General features: G+C 34.1%; 1 protein-coding gene across 1 annotated transcript in view; it reads right to left on the bottom strand.

Moving 5' to 3' along the window:
* GABRB3 (gamma-aminobutyric acid type A receptor subunit beta3) overlaps positions 1-9,189 on the bottom strand; it is a 252,890-nt gene extending 243,701 nt beyond the window's left edge. The window contains exons 1-3 of the mRNA XM_074213722.1: positions 9,110-9,189; positions 8,837-8,928; positions 8,502-8,569 (exon numbers count right to left, since the gene is read on the bottom strand). Of these exons, the coding sequence (XP_074069823.1) occupies positions 8,502-8,569; positions 8,837-8,928; positions 9,110-9,189 (240 nt within the window). The remainder of the gene's footprint in view (positions 1-8,501; positions 8,570-8,836; positions 8,929-9,109) is intronic.
* Between the last annotated feature and the right edge of the window lie 12,873 nt (positions 9,190-22,062).

Genomic DNA, 22,062 nt, shown 5'->3' with positions numbered 1-22,062 from the left:
CTGTTAAGCATTTAAGGATATAGTTGACAATTACAATTTAGAGTGGGAGTTGAATGGATTAAGGAAAACAGATATGGGAAGAGAGTTGACTTTCTTCTGGGTAGAACACATGAGGCTTTATGGTAGAAATGACACCTGAGCCATGCCTCAAAAGAAAAGAAATATTTCTCTAGACACAGATGAAAAGGGAGTGCATTTCAGGCATGAGTGAAAACATGCCCAACTGCAGAATGAGGGCAGTGCAGATTTAAATTAGATAATAGCAAGTTTGGATGAAACAGATTAAGTTAACATTAGATGAAACAAAAAAAAAAGATGAAAACTAAAATGAAAAGGCTAAATCAAAGTCAGAATATAAAGAATATTAAAAGTCAGGCTAAGGAGGAACATGCATTTTAGCCTAATGGAAATTTCAAACTTGAGAAGTGACAATTCAAACTAGTGCATTTGGAAAGATTATTTTGGCATTTGTGTTAATGGTACTTGTGTTATAGAATGAGCTAGACTTTTGAAGTGCTTTTGAGACAAAACTCTTTACTTTGCACTTCACCAAGATATTCACTGATATTATAAAGTAAATGGAAGAATTCACATTTTGTATTAGACTAATGGTATATACCATCTAATATTCTGTTTCTGAGAAAGAATGGCTCGAAACTGGATTATCTGAATATGAAGAGGCAGGCTGCTCTGCTCAGTACACTTCTATCAAAAGATTGGGATTATTCTAACAACAAACTCTGTTTAATAATAATCATTGTGTATCCATCTCCCATGGAATTACAGCATGATTTTAGACAAATTTCTTTTTTTGCAAGCTATTTGCTATGTGGATATATTTTTCCTTTTACATTTCTAAAGTTACTCACATGAAGAAAAGGGCCTTCATGCTAGTCTTTGGGAATATGGAGAAGTAGTCTGTGTTCACCCTACCCTTTTGTCTCAAAATTCTATGAGATTAAATATTTTTAAACAATTTTTATCTTTTCATATGAAAAGTCCCATAATTTGTTTATCTTTGGGAGCTCCATCTCTCATTCTAGGATTTCTTTACTCCTTTTTTTTCAGTCTTTAGGTAAAACAAATACAAAATGTGAGGGCTGTAAATCCTATAGTCAGTAATGCTATAGTTCCTTCATTTTGTTTCTGTTTTTAATAGTATCCTAAGAAGTTCTACTTAATAGTGGTATCATTCTTTGCTTAAAATATTCTTTGCATTCTTTGTCACTCATTGCTTTAAATAAATATAAAATCTCATATTCATATATATATATATATATATATGTAAACAGAGAGATTGGTCTTTTATGAGAAACAGACACAATAATTAGAAAGGAAATGGCTTCATTAACTTCAAAATATTTCAAGAACTATATTATCTGGATATTTGAAGCATAACAATTAAAAAGATTGATATTTTCTAATTTATGCCTGTCATTAAAAAATGAAATTCTTCCTATATGTTGTCATTAATATAAAGCCAAAACTTTGTGGTGTCATCCTGATGTATTATAGTGAAGTCTTGGTTAAAATTATAGAAATCAGGTGTCAATATTACTCCAATTTAAATTTAGTTAAGAGTTATAATCAATTCTGCTAAGAATGAATAATTAGAAGAATATTCAAGGATTAATAGTTCAACTAAAAATAAATAGTTTCAAATTTCAAATTTAATCTTTTTTTACAAGAAAAAACAGTCATGTTCCTAGAAAATATATCATTCTTGTTGAAAAGTAATTTTTCATTGGGTATAATTTTCTCTTTCAATTTCCCTTCATGATTACTTTTGAGCAATGACTGATTTATCCTAAATCCACTAGGCACTTAAAAAATACTATAGGCCTATTAATAGTTTTAAAATAGTAAATGGTATTTTAAAATAAATATTAAGTTTTTCAAGGAATAGGTAAAACTAAATATTTTTTGCTTGACAGTAGGATATATATGTTTATATATATATATATATATGCAAACAAATGCACGAATGTACACAAAATATTTATTGTTATTGCTATTGTTAATTGTATTAATTTTAAAGATAGGAAAAGTTAATGATTAGACAAATATATGAAGAGTTAGAGAAATAGGCTTTTCATATTCTAGGGTATTATGTGTAACAGGACATGTCAAATGACTAAATATGGTGTTTTGTGCTTTTTTTTAGTACTTCTTAGGTGACATCTAAATAACACCAAAACAAATGATCAGTTTATTCAGTTAAAAATGTCAAACTCCTTTGGAGAACAGGAATGGTACCATAAAGCTCAAAAAGAAGAATATAATATTTATCTCATACCACTCCATTTGAACCTCCCCACCACTCCATGTACCCAGTCATATTCTAAATTTTATTTTAGTAATGTTAATTCATTTCTTTGACACATTAGGTCCCACAAAAGCAGTAAATTATATATATATATATGTATATATACACATATATGTATACATGCATGTATATGCATGTGTATATACATATATGATGGATTGCATGTAGAATAGGCTTTTGTTTAATAATTATTTTCTGAACAGTTGTTCCAATTTTCAGATATGGAAAAGGTAGATTTCAGAAACAAATAACATCACAGTTTTATAATGTTTTCCTAAATACTTAATTTTGGAACTCACAGAAAAGATAACATTATGTCAAGCCAAACAAATGACATATTTTGGTGAAGGGGGTGTTCTTTGCAAGACAATGGGGTTAAATGACTTGCCTAAGGTCACACAGCTAGGTAAATATTAACTATCTGAGGCTGGATTTGAACTCAGGCCCTCCTTAACAGAAGGCCGATACTTTATCCACTGTGCCTTGTAGCTGCCCCACGATATTTTCTTTTTTATTATTATTATTATTATTATTGATTAAAGGACTATTCAACTGTGAGAGACAAAAAATAGGAAACATAATTTAGAGAAAACAGAGTCAGCCTTTGAATCAGGAAAACCTGAATTCAAATTCATAAATCCATTCAACTCTCAAAACCCCCAAACAACTCTATAAATCAACAAATTGTAATTAAACCACCAATCTGATCAGTATGAAATTTCCACATCAAGATTTCCTCAAACCCTCCCACATTAAATAAACCAAAAATTTAAAAATATTATTATAAGAGCAGAATGCCAAAGGCAGAGATTTTGAGAATATACTTCACAAAGTTTTTCATGGCTACTTGTTGGATAATTTAGTTTTTTAAAAAAGGACTGTATAGTAGCATATTTACCTTATTTTCTAGATTATTTAAAACTATATCTATTTATTCATTAACATGGACATGATGGTAGGTCATCGAAATGCCAAAGATTCAGTTCATTTACCCTGTTATTTTGTTTAATCAACAACTTAGAAGTAGACTACATGTTTATTAAATATACTAATTCCAAAACTGGGAGGGAAAAGTAATGTTTTAAATAGTAAAATAAAATTCAAGATTCACAAATGCTAGATAATATAATGTTTGTAATAAAGTAGTCATAAACTTTAATAAATATAGAAAAATTAAATTTTATAAATATTGAGGAGACAAATTCATTTAACAAAAGGTTTCACACATTTATATCCAGTTCTAATATTTTTCCTTTGTGTTTAAGTCTAGTGCTAATCTACATGTTCTTTTTAATTCAATTAATTTTTCTTCTTTGATCTTTATATAATTGTCTTTCCAATTGCTAAACAGGTACTTTTGTTAATCACAATAATTCAGTAAATATTATGCATAAGTGATCAAAATATATAACCACAGAATTTAAAAAGAAATGATTGTTAATAAAAACTGGAGCAAAATATTCAAAAATAAGTTCAATAATCAAAGAGTTGTAGATGAAAGCAACTTTAAGATACTGTCTCATACCATCAAATTAGCAAACAAAAAGGAAAAAGAAAATTCACCACAATGCAGGTAAAGAACTGGAGAAATAGTTACACTCATTCATTGCTAGAGGAATTACAAATTTGCAGAATCATTTTGGAAAGCCATCTGGAATTATATACCCAAAAGTACTGAAATAGTCATACCATTTGACTCAATAATTCCATTATTGAGAATATACCATGAAATTGTTATAAAACTATAAAAGTAGGTAGCTGATCAATGATGTTTATAGTGCCAGTATTTATAATTTTTTTAAAAAATCCTAGCAATTTCAATGCCCACAATGATTAAAATGGTTAAATAACTTCTGGAACATTAAAATAATGGAATATTATAATGTGGATAATATAGACAAATATGATGAATGTAAAAGGATAAGGAAAAATCTTTATGAAATAATGCCAAGTGGAAAAAAAACAGAACTAGTATAGAATTTATGCTGTGACTGTGTCATAGAAAAAACAGAATGAATATGAATGGATAAAACATTTTTGTCAAGATTTAAGGTAGTAATTGAGAAGAAATTGCATTTTATGCATTATAATTAATTTCAATGTAACAGTTAATTTTATGTTTATCATGATAATTTAAAAATATAATATAGCTAAGTGTAGCACTGCAGTTAGGTTCAACAAATCAAATGCCTAAATACATGATATAAGAGCCATTGCTTTACATCAGTTCATGAAAATAGCTATAAATTTTATTTGACTTTATGATCAATAGGAATGTACAATGTGCCATAGCTGCCAAGAGGGCTAATATAATTCTGGGCAGACACTATACTCCAGAACAAGTGAGGCAATATCCTAATATACTCCAAACTATTACAATTGCATCATCAGGAACATTGTCTTCAACTTTGCATGCTACATTTTAAGAAACTGGTAATCAAGATACTTATTTGATTTATATGCAGAATACTTGAATAAACTAGGAAAGAGTTTTTAGGAAATTAGAAAAATATACAGAACACAATACACCATTATCTCATGCATCCATGATTTCATTGGTGTGAGTGTAATATCGATGTAGATCACAAGACCTCTACAATTTAGTGGATAGTTTTCAAGAATTACTATACATATGTGCATTATCTTGTAGGCAAATAGGATATGATCCTTTGTAAATTTATCTGGAGAAATATTGTACTGCTGTGTGTTATAAGGTTCATATTTGAAGGTTTTCTAGCTTAATAAAATTTATAAAACTTTTGTTTCAAAGGTGTAGCCTTAACAACTTAGTGAAAAGTCCATGATGCTATGAAACATCAGAGTGAAGTTTTCTTAGACAAAGGGGATGTGATACTATGTTTAAGTAGTTGAATGGTGGCTATATTGAGAAAAAGAATTCATTCTGTCTAACCAAAAAGATCAAAATAGTTATCAGTTAATGTTAAATTATATTAAATCAAATGGTTAACAGTACAGTAAAATTAAATTCATTATGACAAAAATATTTCTGATTGAATTTCACATGCATGCATTACTCTAAGGCAGAGAAGCAGCAATACATGATGGAGAGCTGACTAGAGTCAAAAAGTCTTTGGTTCCAGTTCTGAGTTATACATATTAGCTATGTGAATATAGGCTTATCTTTAACTTCTTAGTGCCTCCAGGTCACTAGCTAAGACCATAATTTTTAGATGTGTAATTGAAATTCAGTGGTGGAGGGATTTCCACACTAGGTATTACTTGCACAGATGGAATGATGCGCACAGATGGACCATCTCCCTCCAAATAAGTGCATGATATTTCCACATGTAGAATGGAAATGGGCTGCTTTGTGAAGGAATGAAGTCCTTGTCAATAGAGGTATTCAAACAGAAAATGGTATTATGGATGTGATTCCTGCATGAGGTAGCATAAGGTAGCAATTTAAATGACCTCAGAGATTCTGTCCAACTAAAGATTTATGATTATATCAACCAGATTTTTTTTTACATCAGCTACACAAAGCAAGATTTTTTTTTCATTTTGAAGCTCTTGTCTTGGCATTAGGAAGGAACAATCTTAGAATCAGAACCTCTAAGATAAATATGATGGATTGCTGTTGAAATGCTAATGAATAGTTTTGAAAATGTGGGATTTTTCTATGTAGGGTACTTTTCTCCTACCCCAAAACTCACAATTATAAGTTGTAACTTCTAAACTCCAAATCACATAAGCATAGATGAATTTCCTGTCCATTTAGTTGAAATTTAGTCAACTTCATGAGAAGTGAAATAAAAGGAGAAATTAACCTTTTGATAAGACAATTTACCTTCTATGGTATCTTTGGCACCTAATGACTTTTCAAAATTTTCCTTTTATCAATAAGGACCATTTGTATTCTATCACAAACAACCATAAATTTTTTTTGGTGATTAACTAAACTGGAAACCTTCACTTGCATTTCATTGATACATATTCATGCTATGTGAATTACACCAAAAGGTAATAAGGTGTTGCATATTCAGCTGTGATTTGTACTAAATTAGTTTGTTGTCTAGTCAGAAACAGAAGTTACTATCACAAGCAGGCAAGTCAAGAAAAATGTAATTCATCTAGAGTACATGAAAGACTCAATTAAAAATTTCAAAGAAGCTGCCATATCTTGCTGCAACTGTTCTAGGGAAGTGTTTTTTCACTCTTCAGGATTACTATCTTCAGATTATTTGTGAATCAAATACTATTTAAATATTTAAGCAGGAAGAGAAGGCAGGTAGTTAGGGTGCATTTTAACACATTATAGTTGTGTTGCTCTTACAAAAGTTGCACAACAAGAAAATTTGAAAAAGATATTAATGTCCTTATGGAACAGAAAAATCAACTAAAGGACCTTTGGTATGTTTATTAGTTTAGACTTTTTTTATCTTTGTTTTATGTGTTCCCAGAAAATATGGAATATTTATAATTGCATGTTTTGCAAATTGATGTAAAAATAATTAATCAATTTTTGAAAGCCATCAAAGGAAATATATAGATAAAAGTATTCTTTATTCCCCACTAGTTAATATTGTATACATTTTAAAGGATTAAAGCAAATCTTTTCTTTGACTTTAAGGTAATAAAGCACTTTTTAAAAATAAATAAGCACTAAGCTACACTGTCTATGAAACTGACATGTCTAGAAAATCAGAAATGTAAAATAAAATATATATATATATATATCTTAGAATAGAAATTTTATATATGCATAGATATTATTTTATTCTTTGAAATATAAGTTTAAATTACATGACTGAAACTCAAAATGGTTTTTAAAAAGTGGAAAACATATATGCACCATTTTTTCATTAAAATGAGAAATTTTTTGCTGTTCCTTTGATTCTTTAATATGTTCATTGTACTTCAACTTTAAATCTCAAGCTCTACTTATATCCATTTTGATGTAAATAAATGTCTTTTAAAATATTAGAAATCATAACTTAAAACTTTTTTCAATCGACCAAACAAATATTTGGTGAATTTTTGTCTATTCAACTCTCTGAAAATCTCATGCCAACATTTCTTAGGAATCCATTCCACTCTGCCATTAAATAATTTACCTATAGAAAAAAAATATTTTAATTAACTTCACATATTCACACTTTGCTAGAGTCCAATGGATATCTCTAAGGAAGTTCGAAGTAAGTCCCAGTTTTGTATGTCTGCAAGCAAAGTTTCTACATTGCCAGAATTGATTCTGCCAAAAGACATCTCACTCAGATTTTAAAAAGGTAAAAAATAAACTCAGATGCAAAGGTTTTAACCTTTTTCTAAAGACTATGGCATTTTTGAAATTTAAAAGGGGGAACACTTTTCCTTTCCTTGTTTTTCAAAAGTATTCCAAATGGAAGAGCATTTGCTCAATTCCACACAGAAATCCGCACCAAGAAGTTCCCTCTTTCCACAGGTCAAGGCTTTTTTTGCCTTTTCAAACCCCTGTTAGCAAGAATATAAAATTAAAGTGACAATTCCTCTAATTCGCCTTTGGCTTCCCTCCTGGCAGCAGCTGCTCTTTTAGAAAACTCGTTCTGCAGCAATAGCTTTCCTGTTCTGAAGCAGGTGGGTGACTATCAGCACTTCGGACAGCGGCTGTCCCAGCTACAAGTTTTCCTTTCCTGAATTTCAATGTAGACCCCATTCCTCGAACTCCAGTCCCAAGAACATGGAAAAAACCAAGATGCTTAACTTGAATCAAACACTAGGAAACATCTCCCCACATTCCACTTTCCTTCATTCTCTATGATCGAAAACCCCTAAGAGAGCTTATTAAGTCCAACTGAAGCTATCACATAATCCAGAAAGGTATCACCAGGGTTTCATGTTGACAGAAGAATATAGTAGCTCAAAGGTGATTTTTGGATCTAGAGTCCTTGGCAATTTAGAGCATTATCTACTTGAAAAGTGAAGCTTCAGCACAAAGCCTGGTCCTAACCCCACCTACCCAGAGCTCTCAAAAGCAACCCAAACAGATCAGTCACCCAGCAAAGAAATGTATGGGGAAAGAGTCAAACAATAAAGATACACTGAACAGAACCAAAGCTCCCCTGTGGACCCTCTCAGTCGGCCCAGAAAGAAAAAAATAAGTGGTAGCAGAGGCCTCCAGCATTATTGCCAGGAATAGGTTTATTGGGAAAATGATTGAAGTGAGGTAGGTACTCACCATGTTGACTTCAGATACCATATCGATACTGGCGATATCGATGTTCATCCCAACACAGACTGGAGGACCTGCAGAATACCAGGACAAATTAAAACCCCCACGATGGTATTGCAGGACGGTATTGGTCTGTGCCTCCGAATGGGGGCAGGGGAGGAGGCATATGAAGAATGGAATCTATCAGTTCCCACCCCAACCCTACTGCTTCCCAGTGGAGTTTACAGACCCCCCCCCCCCAACAAACATACATACACACACTCTTCATCTCCACTCTCATAACACTCCAATACCAAAGAGCGTTTGGTTAATCCCGCATTAGCAGCGCAAGTAACACTTACCCCCAAAGTCGGGTCGTAGGCGAATGTCGTAGCCTTTCAATAGCTTGTCCACGGTCTCCTTCACGAAGGACATGTTTCCAGGATCGTTCACACTACAGAGTGGGGATACGGAGGAAGGGGGTGTTTTCATAGGAGAGTAGAGAGACACAAAGATTCTGGGTCAGACTGCAGCTGTCATTCACCCGAACCCCAAATTCCCATTCCACCTCAAGACATACACACATTGCCTGCCCAAGCACATTGACTTCAGTTCTTTCGATCTGGGGTGCTTACCTTTGAGCACAGCAAACCACCGCCACCAGCACAGGGGCCGAAAAGATGCCGAAAAGCCTTCCTCCCGCAAAGCCCCACATCCCTCCGCCGCTCCCCGGAAGGGGGGAGGGGGGGCCCCGTCGCCGCCGCGACCCCGCTGCTGGTGCTGCTGCTGCCGCCGTCGCCGCCGCCGATGACCGAGAGCGGAGGAGGAGGAGGAGGAGGAGGAGGAGGAGGACGAGGAGGAGGAGGAGGAGGACGAGGAGGAGGAGGAGGAGAGCAGGAGGAGGAGGAGGAGGAGGAGGAGGAGGAGGAGAGCAGGAGGAGGAGGAGGAGGAGGAGGAGGAGGGAAAGGGGGAGGAGGACAAGACGGCTGCACCACGCACCCTACTCTCCCCCCCTCCTCTCAATCCTCCTCCCCTCCCCCCGCAGGCACCGCGGCTACACGGACCCAGTCGCCCTCTCTTCCTTATTCTCCAACCCCGCCTCCAGCTTGGCCGCTGGTCCCCAGGGGGAGTGGAAGAGGAAGGAAGAGGGTGGGAGGGGAAAAAAGGCTATCTGTAGCTCTAGGATGCAGGAGGGGCTGAAACTGACTGTAGCCTTTGAAACGCTAAGTGTCTCTACTACTGTTCAGGGGCTTGAGTAAGGAAACCCGGTCACTATAGGCTCAGCAAAAGCATTATCATCCTCTCAGTTGCGGAGGCAAGGGCGGTTGCCTCTGTTGCTGCACATCTGGCTTCGCCTCGGAAAGAATGAGTCTCCCCCTTTTCACCTCTTCTGCCCAGTGGTTGCGACCGCCGCCGCAGCAGCCATTGGTATCGAGTCGTGACCAACTCTGTAGCTTGTTTCCTAGCCCCTGTATCCCATTCCCCACCTCTGGAAGACTCTGGACAAAGAGTCTGATTCATAAAATAACAGCAATTACAAAGCTTCAAATCTGTTTCCAAAGCTCCTTCTCTCCCAACCTTTTCTTCTGCCTTCTTCCTCCCTGTTCTCTAAGTCCCTTGGTTCTAAGACTCCCTCCACTTCCTTCAGCCTTCCGGGTCCCACAATAGCATCAACTCCGCCTTCTCAAGCTCACTAGGCAACAGGAACCATAGTCCCAAAGGGCAAGCTCCGGTGAAGCGACAAGGAAGCCCTATTGTTTCATTCTTCCAGGCTTTCCCCCGCCCTAATCACAAAGGAGCCTAGAAGCTGGAATCGCCTATACATAGTTGGGGTTGGGGACCCCCATCCCCCATCTGAGCTTCCGGAAGTGGACTACTGTCCAGGAGGGAATCCCCATCCCCACCCCATCCATGCAAAGTCTCTAGATCTCAAGTGGGAACAAAATCAGTCAGCACGTAGGGAGGATAAGCGTAGAGTAAATGTAAGCTCATTCATCTTCCACCTCACATTGACCAGGGTCCTTCCCCTCCGCCCCCCAAAAAAGTCAGGAGAGAATTAAGATAGAGAAACCAGCATCACGGTCCTCCTCCCTTCCCATCGACTCCTTTTCCAGAATTAGTCTCTCGTCTTCATTCTTCCTGTTTGGGCGATGGACCAAAAGATCTTATGTGATGCTAAGATTCACCCCCAGACGTTAACATGAATCTTTTTTCCCTAATACTGAGGGGAAAGATTGTACAATTTTTTTTTGTTATCCAAGTAGAAACCTTGTCTGATTATCTCAGTTCTTTGTAGCCCTGGGGCAATGCAGCTAGTCAATGAATGTTTAATAATAGATTATAACAATCCCACCAGTTTACCCCAGTATTGACTCTCCTTTCTTATAAAGCTTAAACTTTACTTTTTGAGACTATTATAAGCAAAGAATCTAAATTTGGGAATCTTCTTCTCATGTTAGCACTTCTTTGTGCATTAATTTTAAACCTTATTGACTGAAATCAACAATTGAATATCTGAAACAGGAAATGTAATTGCACAAACTGAAAGTGTCATATTTAAATAGATGGAGACAGGTAAAAGCATTCTTTAATTATTTGTTGGGTGGAGGGAGTTCAGTATTTATTTTTAAATTTCATACAACTAATTACAACATCTAGATTCATTATTTCATCCATTTGTTTTATTTACATATGTTTGCTTTGAAGAAAATCACATCTGGAGATGCACAGGAATGCAAAATATAAATAAAATAATTAATATTAGAATTGGTTATATTAATTAATTGACTATATTAACACTTGTATATATGGTTATGCTTTTATGCTTTTCCAAATTTAGGAGGATAAAAAAGGTTAGATGACATGGAAAAATCCTACCAATATACAGAAATCTAAAATGAGCTATAGAGCCACAATGTTACTTACATTCTCTTCAGGTAAAATGTTGCTATATTCATTAGGGATTATTCACGGTCTCCTTGTATCTATGTAGTGCTAAATAATATGCAAGAGCAATTCTTCAGGAACTATTTCAATTTAAGGCAAATGTTCAACTAGGCTGTCTAGATTTAACAGTTAAAGATTTCAAAAACAGTGAACTAAAAAATATCTTGTCCAACTTCTCTCCCAAGTTTCCTGAAATTACTATTATATTAAACTCTCCCATTAAACCATTACATCACCTAAAAAGAGAGCAATGCTTAATGTGCACACACCTATGGAGAGGTCAGATTTCTGATTCCCTTAATAATTGACTGCACAAGGTAGTTTATCTTTTGATAGAGTAGTAGGAAAGAGAACATGGGATTAAAATGATTCACTTAATATTCAGAATCACAGAATCTGAAATTTTGACATAATCACTACAGCTTTACAGTACAACATAGACCTAAACAAAATGCCCACTTTAATATATCCAGCAAGTGAATTTGCTTGATTATGTGTATTGGGTGAAAAACTGTCACCATCTGAGCCATCATTACACTTTTGAATGTACAAATTGTCATGCTTTTTTCCCCTGATTTCAAGACTAAATTTTCATCTTTAGAAATTCCCCCCACTGCTCCCGGTATTATTCTCTGAGGTCAAATGAAACAAATATTACCCCTCTTTAACTGCCAATCTTTCAAACACATTTCAAATATTTTCTAAAAATCTCTTGAGTATTTTCTTATATGGCATGAGATAAAGGAGAACTTCACCATCTTAATTAGCCTCCTGTAGATATATTTCTTAAATTAAACACAATATGTCAGGTATGGTCTGACCAGGACCAAGTTAGGGGCATTACATTATTCCTGGTATCTATGTTCCACTTTATATAGTTCAAGATTCATTAACTATTTTTTGGATGTCACAGCCCATGGCTGACTTAAATTCATCTTTAATACACCAAAACAAATATCTTTAATTTTTTTGGAAAAAGGGTTGTCTTAGTCATTGATCTTTTATTTGTGAAGGTGAATTTTTTAACCCAAATATTTAAGATTATGTAGCCCAAAATCATGAATTGTCACAAAATCCCTTACCTAGCTCTCCCATTTTGAATCAACTGCAATAAAGGAAATTTATGCTTTAAGCTAAAAGTAAAGGAATTGGATACAGATCCTCCACTCCTAACTCAGCTGATGAAGTGGCAGGATTTAGCCAAAGATAACGAAATTTTACTTATATGATAAAATTGCAGCCATATTTGGTAATCCTTTTAAAGTTAGAAGCATTTGAGTATAAAGCAAATTAATCATTCTCCTGAGGACTCTTTATATATAAACCCTTAAGAGCTTAAGGGATTTTGCTCTGAAGAACACTTTGTGGAGAAGACTCCTATGTGGGAGGAAAAGAAGAGATTTATCTCTCTGCTTCATCAACCACCTCTAGTACAGACTTGCACAAAGGTAGACGGACATCCATCATTTTATATTCAAGAGAATTTGAGGCACAACCGATGGAGCAAAAATGAGTACTCCCACAGACACAGATATAAAAGCATTCATTTGAGTGATTAAGCATCTGTGGATTCAAAAATAAGCCAGTGCTGGCAATGAAGAATTAACTTTTGAAGGCAGGTAGATACTGGGAATAAAGCAGGACAAATTGGCCAGCAGAAATATTGCATCCAATGGGAAGTTCTATGAGAATTCTGTAAAGAGAGAAAAGATTTCCTCTCCCTGTAGACCCAGTTTTGAGTTACTTTAGAAAAGATAAGATGTACCACAATTATGTACTGTGCCCATTCTTCCTACAGATGTTATGAATATTTGAGAGCTCTCCTTGAGAGAGAAATTTTGTAGCTGTTGTTTCTATTATACTTTCTTAGTAAATTACTTCCCTAAGAGATTAATGTGTCTACTGGATAATTATTAACAGGAACAGAATTCTTCAGTCAAAATTTTAAGAATATAGTCCTTGTCCAAAAGATTAAAGCATCTAACCCCATTAAATACCTCCTCAAGCTTGAGATAGTATAGAAATTCTGTAGATACATCTTAATATTGCAAGTTCATGTTGGGAGAACGTGTCAGATGGTAAACAAAGGACTGTTAAAATGATGAACAGTACAGGCTGAAGTACATTTTACTATAGTTGCTTAGAATTCTCCATTGTAGATATTCTCTCAAATCAACATGGAACCATTAAAAATGTCTCTCTTAATCTGATTATTCAACCAGTTTTTAAAACATCTCATTGCATTATTATCTAGTCTATATCTCTCCATCTTTTCCACAATCATGTTATTAGAAACTTTCTGAAAAAAAAGAAAGAAAAAAATCTTTCTGAAAGATTTCCTTAAAAACTAGGCTAATTCTATAATGTTGCTCTGCTCACTTTTTCAATCTGGTTAAAAAAATAAAAGGTATGTTTTTGATGGGGAAGGGGGGAATGGAGGGGAGTATGTTGCCTGGAATGACCCAATCTGAATGAAATCACAGTGCTTCTTCATCAGTCATCTTTCCTTTTGTGGAGTATGTCCTGAAATTTCTCCAGGAATTGAAATCTAGTACACTAACATGGTTTGGAAACTGTTGTATTGTCTTTTTTGAAAATTATATCATTGGCTGCAGGAATTAATATCTCTTAAGTCTCAAATACTGAGCTAAAGAATTCAAATTAAATTAACATAGGATGTCCCTGATAATCATAAGTCACCAGAGAGGTGAATTACCCCAAGTTAGAAAGTAGCAGGTCAAAGTTTCAGTGCCAATTAGAAGAGAACTAAGACTGTCATCAGCCTTAATATCCATGCAGGGTGAAATAAGGATACCTAGTCTTTTAAAAAATGTGCCTTTATGAAGTCCTTCAGTACTTCTCCAAGGAAAGATGACTAGTTCTTGCATCAGAGGACCTTGGCTCATATCACACCTCTGATATTACCTATGTGACCTTGAAGAAGTCATATATCCTATATATCAGTTTCCTTTCCTGGAAAGTGAGAATGTTGCATTAAATAGCCTATGAAGATTCTTTCAGATATAAATCATTACCAGTGCATATTCCTTGCTATATTTGAGCACCTTGGGAGGATAGGCTATGCCATTTGTCACCTTTAAGACTCTCTAAGTGTGGGGAAGCTAGGTGGCATAGTGGATAAAGCACCGGCCCTGGAGTCAGGAGTACATGGGTTCAAATCCGGTCTCAGACACTTAATAATTACCTAGCTGTGTGGCCTTGGGCAAGCCACTTAACCCCATTTGCCTTACAAAAACCTAAAAAAAAGACTCTTTAAGTGTATTATGCCTTTCATATAAAAGGTGCTTAATCAATATTAGTTGAAATGGACTAATATTAGAAAATTAAATATATTTACTCAAAAGGTGTAGAAACCAGTATGAAGTAAATATCAAAATTTTAATGCTTCACTGAATTCACAATGACTACTAGTTAAGAAATCCCATGCATTCTAATAGTACTGCGTTATTTGAAAACATACAAATAAGTTTTTAAAATATTACTACAAGAGTAATTTTTTCAGATGCCAGTATAGTAAAATTATTAGTGTTTAAAAATAGTCTCTGAACAAAAGTAACATGATGTAGTTGATTTTCAATTAGCTGGAGAAATTGGATAGAAGTAACTGGTGTCCAATGAAAATCTAAAAATTTTATTTGAGCCAATAGTTTTTAAATCCTTTTTTACTATAGAAACTTTTTTTTTAATGATTAAAGAGTCAAAAGTAATCTAACATTATCAAACGTATGTAGGGAATATCGATGTATGATTTCTGCAAACATATTACAACTTCAAAATAAAGCCTATAATCATGCAATATGCTGTATTATATGGTATTAGGAATTATTAGTAACATGGTTTTGCAGATTACTTTTGCTTCTGATATATATATATATATATATATATATATATATATATATATATATATATGAATACAGAATAAATTTACTACTTCAATGAAAAGTTCTTTATTTGGTTTAATCAGGCCCTTCGTATCTAAACTACAGTGATTCATAAGCTGCTATGAGTCTACCTGAAATGAGGCACTGTCTCACTGTCTATCCCTCTGATGACATATAGTCCATCACCAGGTCTACATTTGAAAATTTTTTATACCTTGAATTTTTTTGGCATAACCTTTGAGCCAGCATAAGTCACTCAGAGAGTAGTATAAAGCAAGGAATTAAAGATTGGTAGCCCTAGGTTAAACTCCTGCTTCTGTCACTTAATGCTGCCTTTTATAAGTCATTAACCACATTGCGCAGTTTCTTTATTTATAAAATGAGAATGCTGAGCTTGATGAACCCAAAGAATTCTTATATCTCTAAACTTATACTTGTTGGTCCTATGGACGGGATTCAAATTTTATGGGATCAATAGTTTCCCTATTTGATGGTACCTCATAGCTATTTATGATATACATAAGGAAAAATAATTAAAGCCAATTCTGTGCAATATTTATTTAAGGTGAGAGGTGAAAATACAATCTTTTTACTACTTTGGTCATAATATTAAGCAATTGATTTTTAAAACTCTCTTCCCAAGAAAGTAGTATATCTCAATGTAATATGTAAATGAGGAATTTTTTTTTAAATTTGGAAATGAAAAAGACCTGAAAATAAAATCAAAAACTAAATATTTCAATAAATGAATATTTACTTTAAATATTTGTAGTTTCTCATTATTGGTTTATGTGGTTCTCTCTGATATGTGACAAAATAAGAGAGAAGATTTTGGGACATCCTTCAGTATTTCCTTATTTATCATATTATTTGACCTATAACTACTCATGAGAAGTCTCCAGCAGGACAATCAGTAGTAAAAGATATCTCTGGACTCCAAGAGTGGCAATGACAGTTCTTAGGAATGAGTCATTTTAAAGTTGAATATTCAAAAGTTGAGGACCACCTGAGTGAACTTTCATATGATAATCAGAGATAGTATATTATATATAACAAACTTAATACAGATCTTGTATCATAACTGTCTTTTTCTTATTTAAAGAGATCAACAAATAAATTAAGGAACTGAGATGGAATGATAACTCAGTATCCCAATTCAGGTTTCTATTTTTTTTTCTATGTTTGGAATAACTTATGTTCTTTAAGAACATATTTCTAAGGAATAAATTAAATAATAAATGTAAATGGTTTGTAAGTTTTAAAGCACTATATAACTTCTATCTACTTTTATTTTTAACATAGGAATGAAGAAAAAAATTAAATTTTATATGTATGATCAATTTTGCACTGCAGATTTTTTCAGAACATCTATTTGATGTTTTAAGGACTACCTGTACAGTTTTCAATGTAAGATTTGATCTTGCTGTGCACAGAAACATTTGTCATCATTCATTAGCAAAAGTGAAAATTACAGAGAAATTGAGTGTCTAATACCAAAATAGGAAGAGTGGGGCCAGTAACAGAAATTACAACATTCTATTTGGGGATGTTTTGTCTATTTGGATTGTCAGTGGGTCATCTATATTGGGATATTAAAATAATCTTTATGAATATATAATGCCTGTATCTTGCTCACATACCTTTATGAAGGGACTTAATTTTAAATGATTTTTAAAGGACCATTTTAAAATTTAAGAACTATAAGAGGAGCAGCTAGGTGGTACAGTGGATAGAGCACTGGCCCTGGAGTCACAAGGACCTGAGTTCAAATTTGACTCAGACACTTAATGATTGCCTAGCTGTGTGTCCCTGAGCAAATCACTTAACCCTATTGCCTTAAATAAATAAAAGTAAAAAAAAATAACTATAGGCAAGAAAAATACTCTCTTCTCTAGCCACTTACAATACTAAGGCAATTTGTGTTTTGTGTAATGAAGAATATATCAATCTGAAGGTGAAGAAGTGAATATCAGTAGTCAGTTTGACTCACCAAACCATCTAGTTACATCCCTTCTCTCTCAACTCTTCTAATTTATTAAACCAGTTCTGGCAACACTTTCATCTACACACAATCTTCATTCTCTAGTTGACTAATCCAGCGATACATTGTTGTCCACCCTCAAATTCACTGACCATTCATATCCTAGGAGTTTTAAATTCTGGGTCATCGTCTGAACTTTTTGCTCTTAACTCCAGGCTGCTGATGAAGTCACGAGGGAATTTTGGGAAATGAGTGCTTGACTCCATCTTCTGACTCACTTCTAGATCTAACTCATTTCAATATGGACTGACTGAGTCTAGTCCAATTTCTGTCTTAGTGAGAAAATTTTATTATATTGTTTGAACCTAACCCTATATGACTGGGAAGTTGGACCATCTCTACCTGTTATTGCTTTCAGATTCTTATCTAAGTACCTATGTTATATTGATGAGGAAACCCAATTAGATATAAAAATTGATACAAGGAATTTTCTCACAATTATGCCTCTCAAGCAACCCATATGTCTTATTTGAAAACTGTCCCCATTAATGGTCAATCAGCTATTGTCTCCATGTTCTTTTACAGGGACTAAATAGGAGTGGGATATCTCATTTTCTGATTTCAGGGAATTATTCCTTCTTTGCTTTCCCTCACAACTTGAAAAATCCATAATCTTTCTCCAATTAAAAATTACATTATCTAATTCTGGTTGGTACCCTGTTAATTCTTTTCTTTTCTTTCATTTGACAAATTATTTTTAATGCATAAAAGGGGTCCAGCACACCAAAACTGGGGGGGGCTGGTCCAAATTTGTTATGCAATAAAAATGCATTAATTTAATAAATTGATATGCCAAGAAGCTCAAACCCTTGTCTTTTGGATCACTTCATCTTTCATTTCTACCTTCCTTAGAGCAGTTCTTCTCAATTTATTCCGTTCTCCTCAAGCTCCCAGTGTCGTCCCATTACTCCTATCTTTAAAGTATTCACTAGCTTCCAGAAATAGAAAAGAAAAAATGGTTCCCTTCATCAGATTCCCACCTTACATTTCACTGATGATATGAGGAGATGTTGACAAGTAAAAAAGACCAAAGAAAACTTCAAAATAGATATGTAGCCTGAACTGAATCTTAGAAGATGAGCAATCAGATGTTGGAGTAATTTCAAAAACAAAGCTGTGGGAAGCAGCTATTAGTTCTCTTTTTAGAACATGGAAGCATGTACAAGTAAGAAATATGAAACAAGGATTGAGATATAGATTGGAATTAAATTGTACTAAGTTTAATTTTTAGGCTAAGGAATTTGTATTTTATCTTAGAAAAATTAGGGAGATACTGAAGATTTAGCTATAAGAATGGATGTTGGGCTGAATGAGTGAGGTGATTATCTGAGGAGAGAGATAAAACCAACTGGCAAAGATGTTAAGAAAGTAGAACTGATGAGTTTTAGAAACTTATTAGATATGAAGATGATGATGGAGAGAAAATAAAGGATTAAAGATTGTTCTTAGGTTGTAGATCTGAATGACTCAGAGAATAAAGATGTTCTTTGACAGAGATTGGAAAATTTGAAGAAGGGACAGATTTATTGAGCAAGATAATGGTTCCCTTTTGTATAATCAAGTGAATACATCCATACAGCAATTGGCAAATTTGAATTAGAGCTAAGTAAGAGAGTATGTCTAGATATAAAGATTTGGAATTCATCTCTATGGAAATGATTGAACCCATGAGAGTTCATGAGATCACCAAAATATAAAGGGTAGAAATTGAAGAAATTAGGACTCAAGACAGACACCTGGGAGTATATTCATAAAAGGCATAGCAAATGAGACAGAATGAGTGATCATATAAGTGGAAAGAGAAGCAGAAAACAATAATATCATTAAAATCTAAGAGAGACTATCCAGGAGTGGGAGTATTCTGCTGTATCAAACATTTCAGAAAGATTGAGAAGAAATAAGAGTTCTTTTAACAATTAAAATCTGATCACTAGTAATCTTGAAGTGATTTCAGTAGAGGGTTTGGATTAGTCTGAAAAGCAAGAGCATAGAATCAGTTTATTAAAAAAGTGGAGGGTGGGAATTTAGAAGTCGTTTTAGGAGTTGAACAATGAAAAGGAGGAGAGATAATAGGATTATAAAAGCTATGGGAATAGCAGGATCAAATTCATGCTGTTTAAAAAGTAATGACCTGGTTGCATCTATAGGTAGTTGGAAAGAATGAGTAAAAAGGGAGAAACAGAAATGAGAATGAGGATTGGAGCAATTGATAAGTCAAGCTCCTGGAAAAGAGTTATTTTTGAGTGGAATCAACATTATAAGGCACCTGTTTTCAGAAAAGACTGTACCAAAATTCTAAGAAAGAATTCAGGATGATTTAGAAAATATTTGTGGGTAAAGTAAAGAAAGTGATGAAGGTCCTGACAAGTGAACCAGATCTTGGTAAAATAAAAGGCAAAGTTATTTGCTGAAAAAATGAGGCTGTTTCATTTATTCTTTCTCCCACTTCCTCACTCAAATTCACTTTCTCTTTATTATCATTGTGATCCTTGCAAATTTTCCCAGGACATCTTACTAAATAAGGTTTGACTTACATCAGTATTCTTTTTGTTTGTTTGTTTTGCAAGGCAATGGGCTTAAGTGACTTGCCCAAGGTAACAAGCATCTGAGGTCACATTTGAACTCAGGTCCTTCTGACTCCATGGCCTCTGCTTTTTCCACTGTTCCTCGGAGCAACCTACATCAATATTCTTATCCTGGAATTCTTCTTCTTTAATGATTCAATTAACACCAATCCAGAGGTTATCATCTTGCTGTTCTTGATCTGATAACCCTCAATTTTATATAACTCATACTATTTGATTTCTCTATATCTAATTCCATTATGCTAGACAACCTAGGAATGATTTCATTCAATTAAACTGATGATTCTTAAACTCAACTGGAAATTAGCTGCCACTTGGCAAACCTTTTAATTTAGTTTTCTTGACTTCCTATGATATTTACTATAGTGAATGCCTCCAACCATTCTAAGTTAGTCTCCTGCTCTATGCAGGTGATTTATGTCATTTGAAAGAAATGTTTTCATTTACACATCTGAAAAAATTCAAATATAATGCATTTCTCACCCTTTCTTCCTGTCTAAGAGCCCTATCTTTGCCCCCATCTAAGAGGGGGCAAATTCATCTATCTTCTACAACAGATCTTTTTTTTTTTAAATTCTATTCCTTCTTCCAATTTTCATATTTTTTCTCATACTGACTCTCCCTTTAATATTTCCTATTCAGTCCTTTACAGATGTCTTCAAACATGTTCAGATATCCTTAACCTTAAACAAACAATCTTCCCTTAATCATTTTCACCATCTTCCTGCATACCTTCAATGGCAAGCTTCTTGCAGGGGGAAAATGATTATACGCAAAGGCTCTACTTTCTCCTTACCAATTATCTCATCATTTTAGAATCTAGTATTTCTTCTTACTACTCAGTTTCAGTAAAACTGCATTTTAAAGCCAATCCCTAATATCAAAATCACCAAATCTAATAATTTTCTTTGTTTTCCATCCTCTTAACTTTGATATAGCATTTGGTATTCATCACACAGCTGTCATGATAATGAAGAAATAAGGATAAATATCAAATCTGGAATTTCACTTGGAAAGGGGAATTCCTGGATTGATAAAAATTTCCTCTGCTCAGGCAGAGTATCCTTTCTGTAATTTATAGTCTTAGAAATTCACCTAGTGCACTGAAAGTCTAGATGATTTTACCCTGTGTCATGCAGCCAATGTGAAACAAGGGAGTTGAACCAAATATTTCTTGGTTCCCAAAGGATCAGTCAGGAGTGTCCTTAACTCTCAAATATACATCTCTAATCTTCATCTCCCTCTTGACTTTCAGTGCTGCAATGCCTATTTAGAGAAACCACCTACATGTCTCAAATATATCTCAAAATCAATATTGGCAAAAAGGAACTCATTCCTTTTCTTCTGAAGTCCATCTCTCTTCTTAACTTAATCATTTCTATTATGGGCATTGCCATTTATCTCAATTTCTCAGGTTCACTACCTCAAGATCATTTTCAGTTTGTCTTTCTCCTTTACATACAATAAATTGCAAAATCTTTTTGATTCTTTCTCTAACAATATGTCTTGACTCTGTCCCCATTATCATAGTTCAATACCTCATCATTTCTTACCTGTTGCAAATCACACCTATTGTACTATTACAAAATCCTCCTAATTGTTTTCAATCTTTAATCTCTCTCTTATATAAACTATGCTTCCTATACTAGCCATTCTGTTTTCTAAATAATGTCTGATGATTTCACTATCCTACTTAAGAAATATCAGTAGGATACTCATGGCTTCTTGGATAGATTGCAAATTTTCCCCTTTAAAATTTAAAATATTTCACCATCTGGTTCCAACTTATCTTTTCTGTCTTATTTCACAACTTTATCTTCTCTTAATTCCAACCAATTGATAGTCATGCTCTTACGCTATCATGGCATTCCATCTCTTGGCCCTCTTCCTTTGTACATGCCTAGAATTTCTCCCCCTTTACCTTCACTCTTGGAATCACCAGATGAATCCCTTCATCATTCAGAACAATCCCTAACTCCTACATGAGCATCTCCTTGATTTCTCCTAGTTTACAATGCTCTTCTTTTTTTAAATTATTGTATATATATTTAAAGCATATTTTTCAGTTTCCCATTGAATACAAAGAAGGATGAGAACTGTTTCCTTTTTGCTT

The sequence above is a fragment of the Macrotis lagotis genome, chromosome 1 (genome assembly GCF_037893015.1).
Source record: "Macrotis lagotis isolate mMagLag1 chromosome 1, bilby.v1.9.chrom.fasta, whole genome shotgun sequence".
In the NCBI taxonomy this organism is placed as follows: Eukaryota; Metazoa; Chordata; class Mammalia; order Peramelemorphia; family Peramelidae; genus Macrotis; species Macrotis lagotis.
The sequence above is the reverse complement of the archived record's forward strand: the minus strand, read 5'-3'. Positions and strand labels throughout refer to the sequence as shown.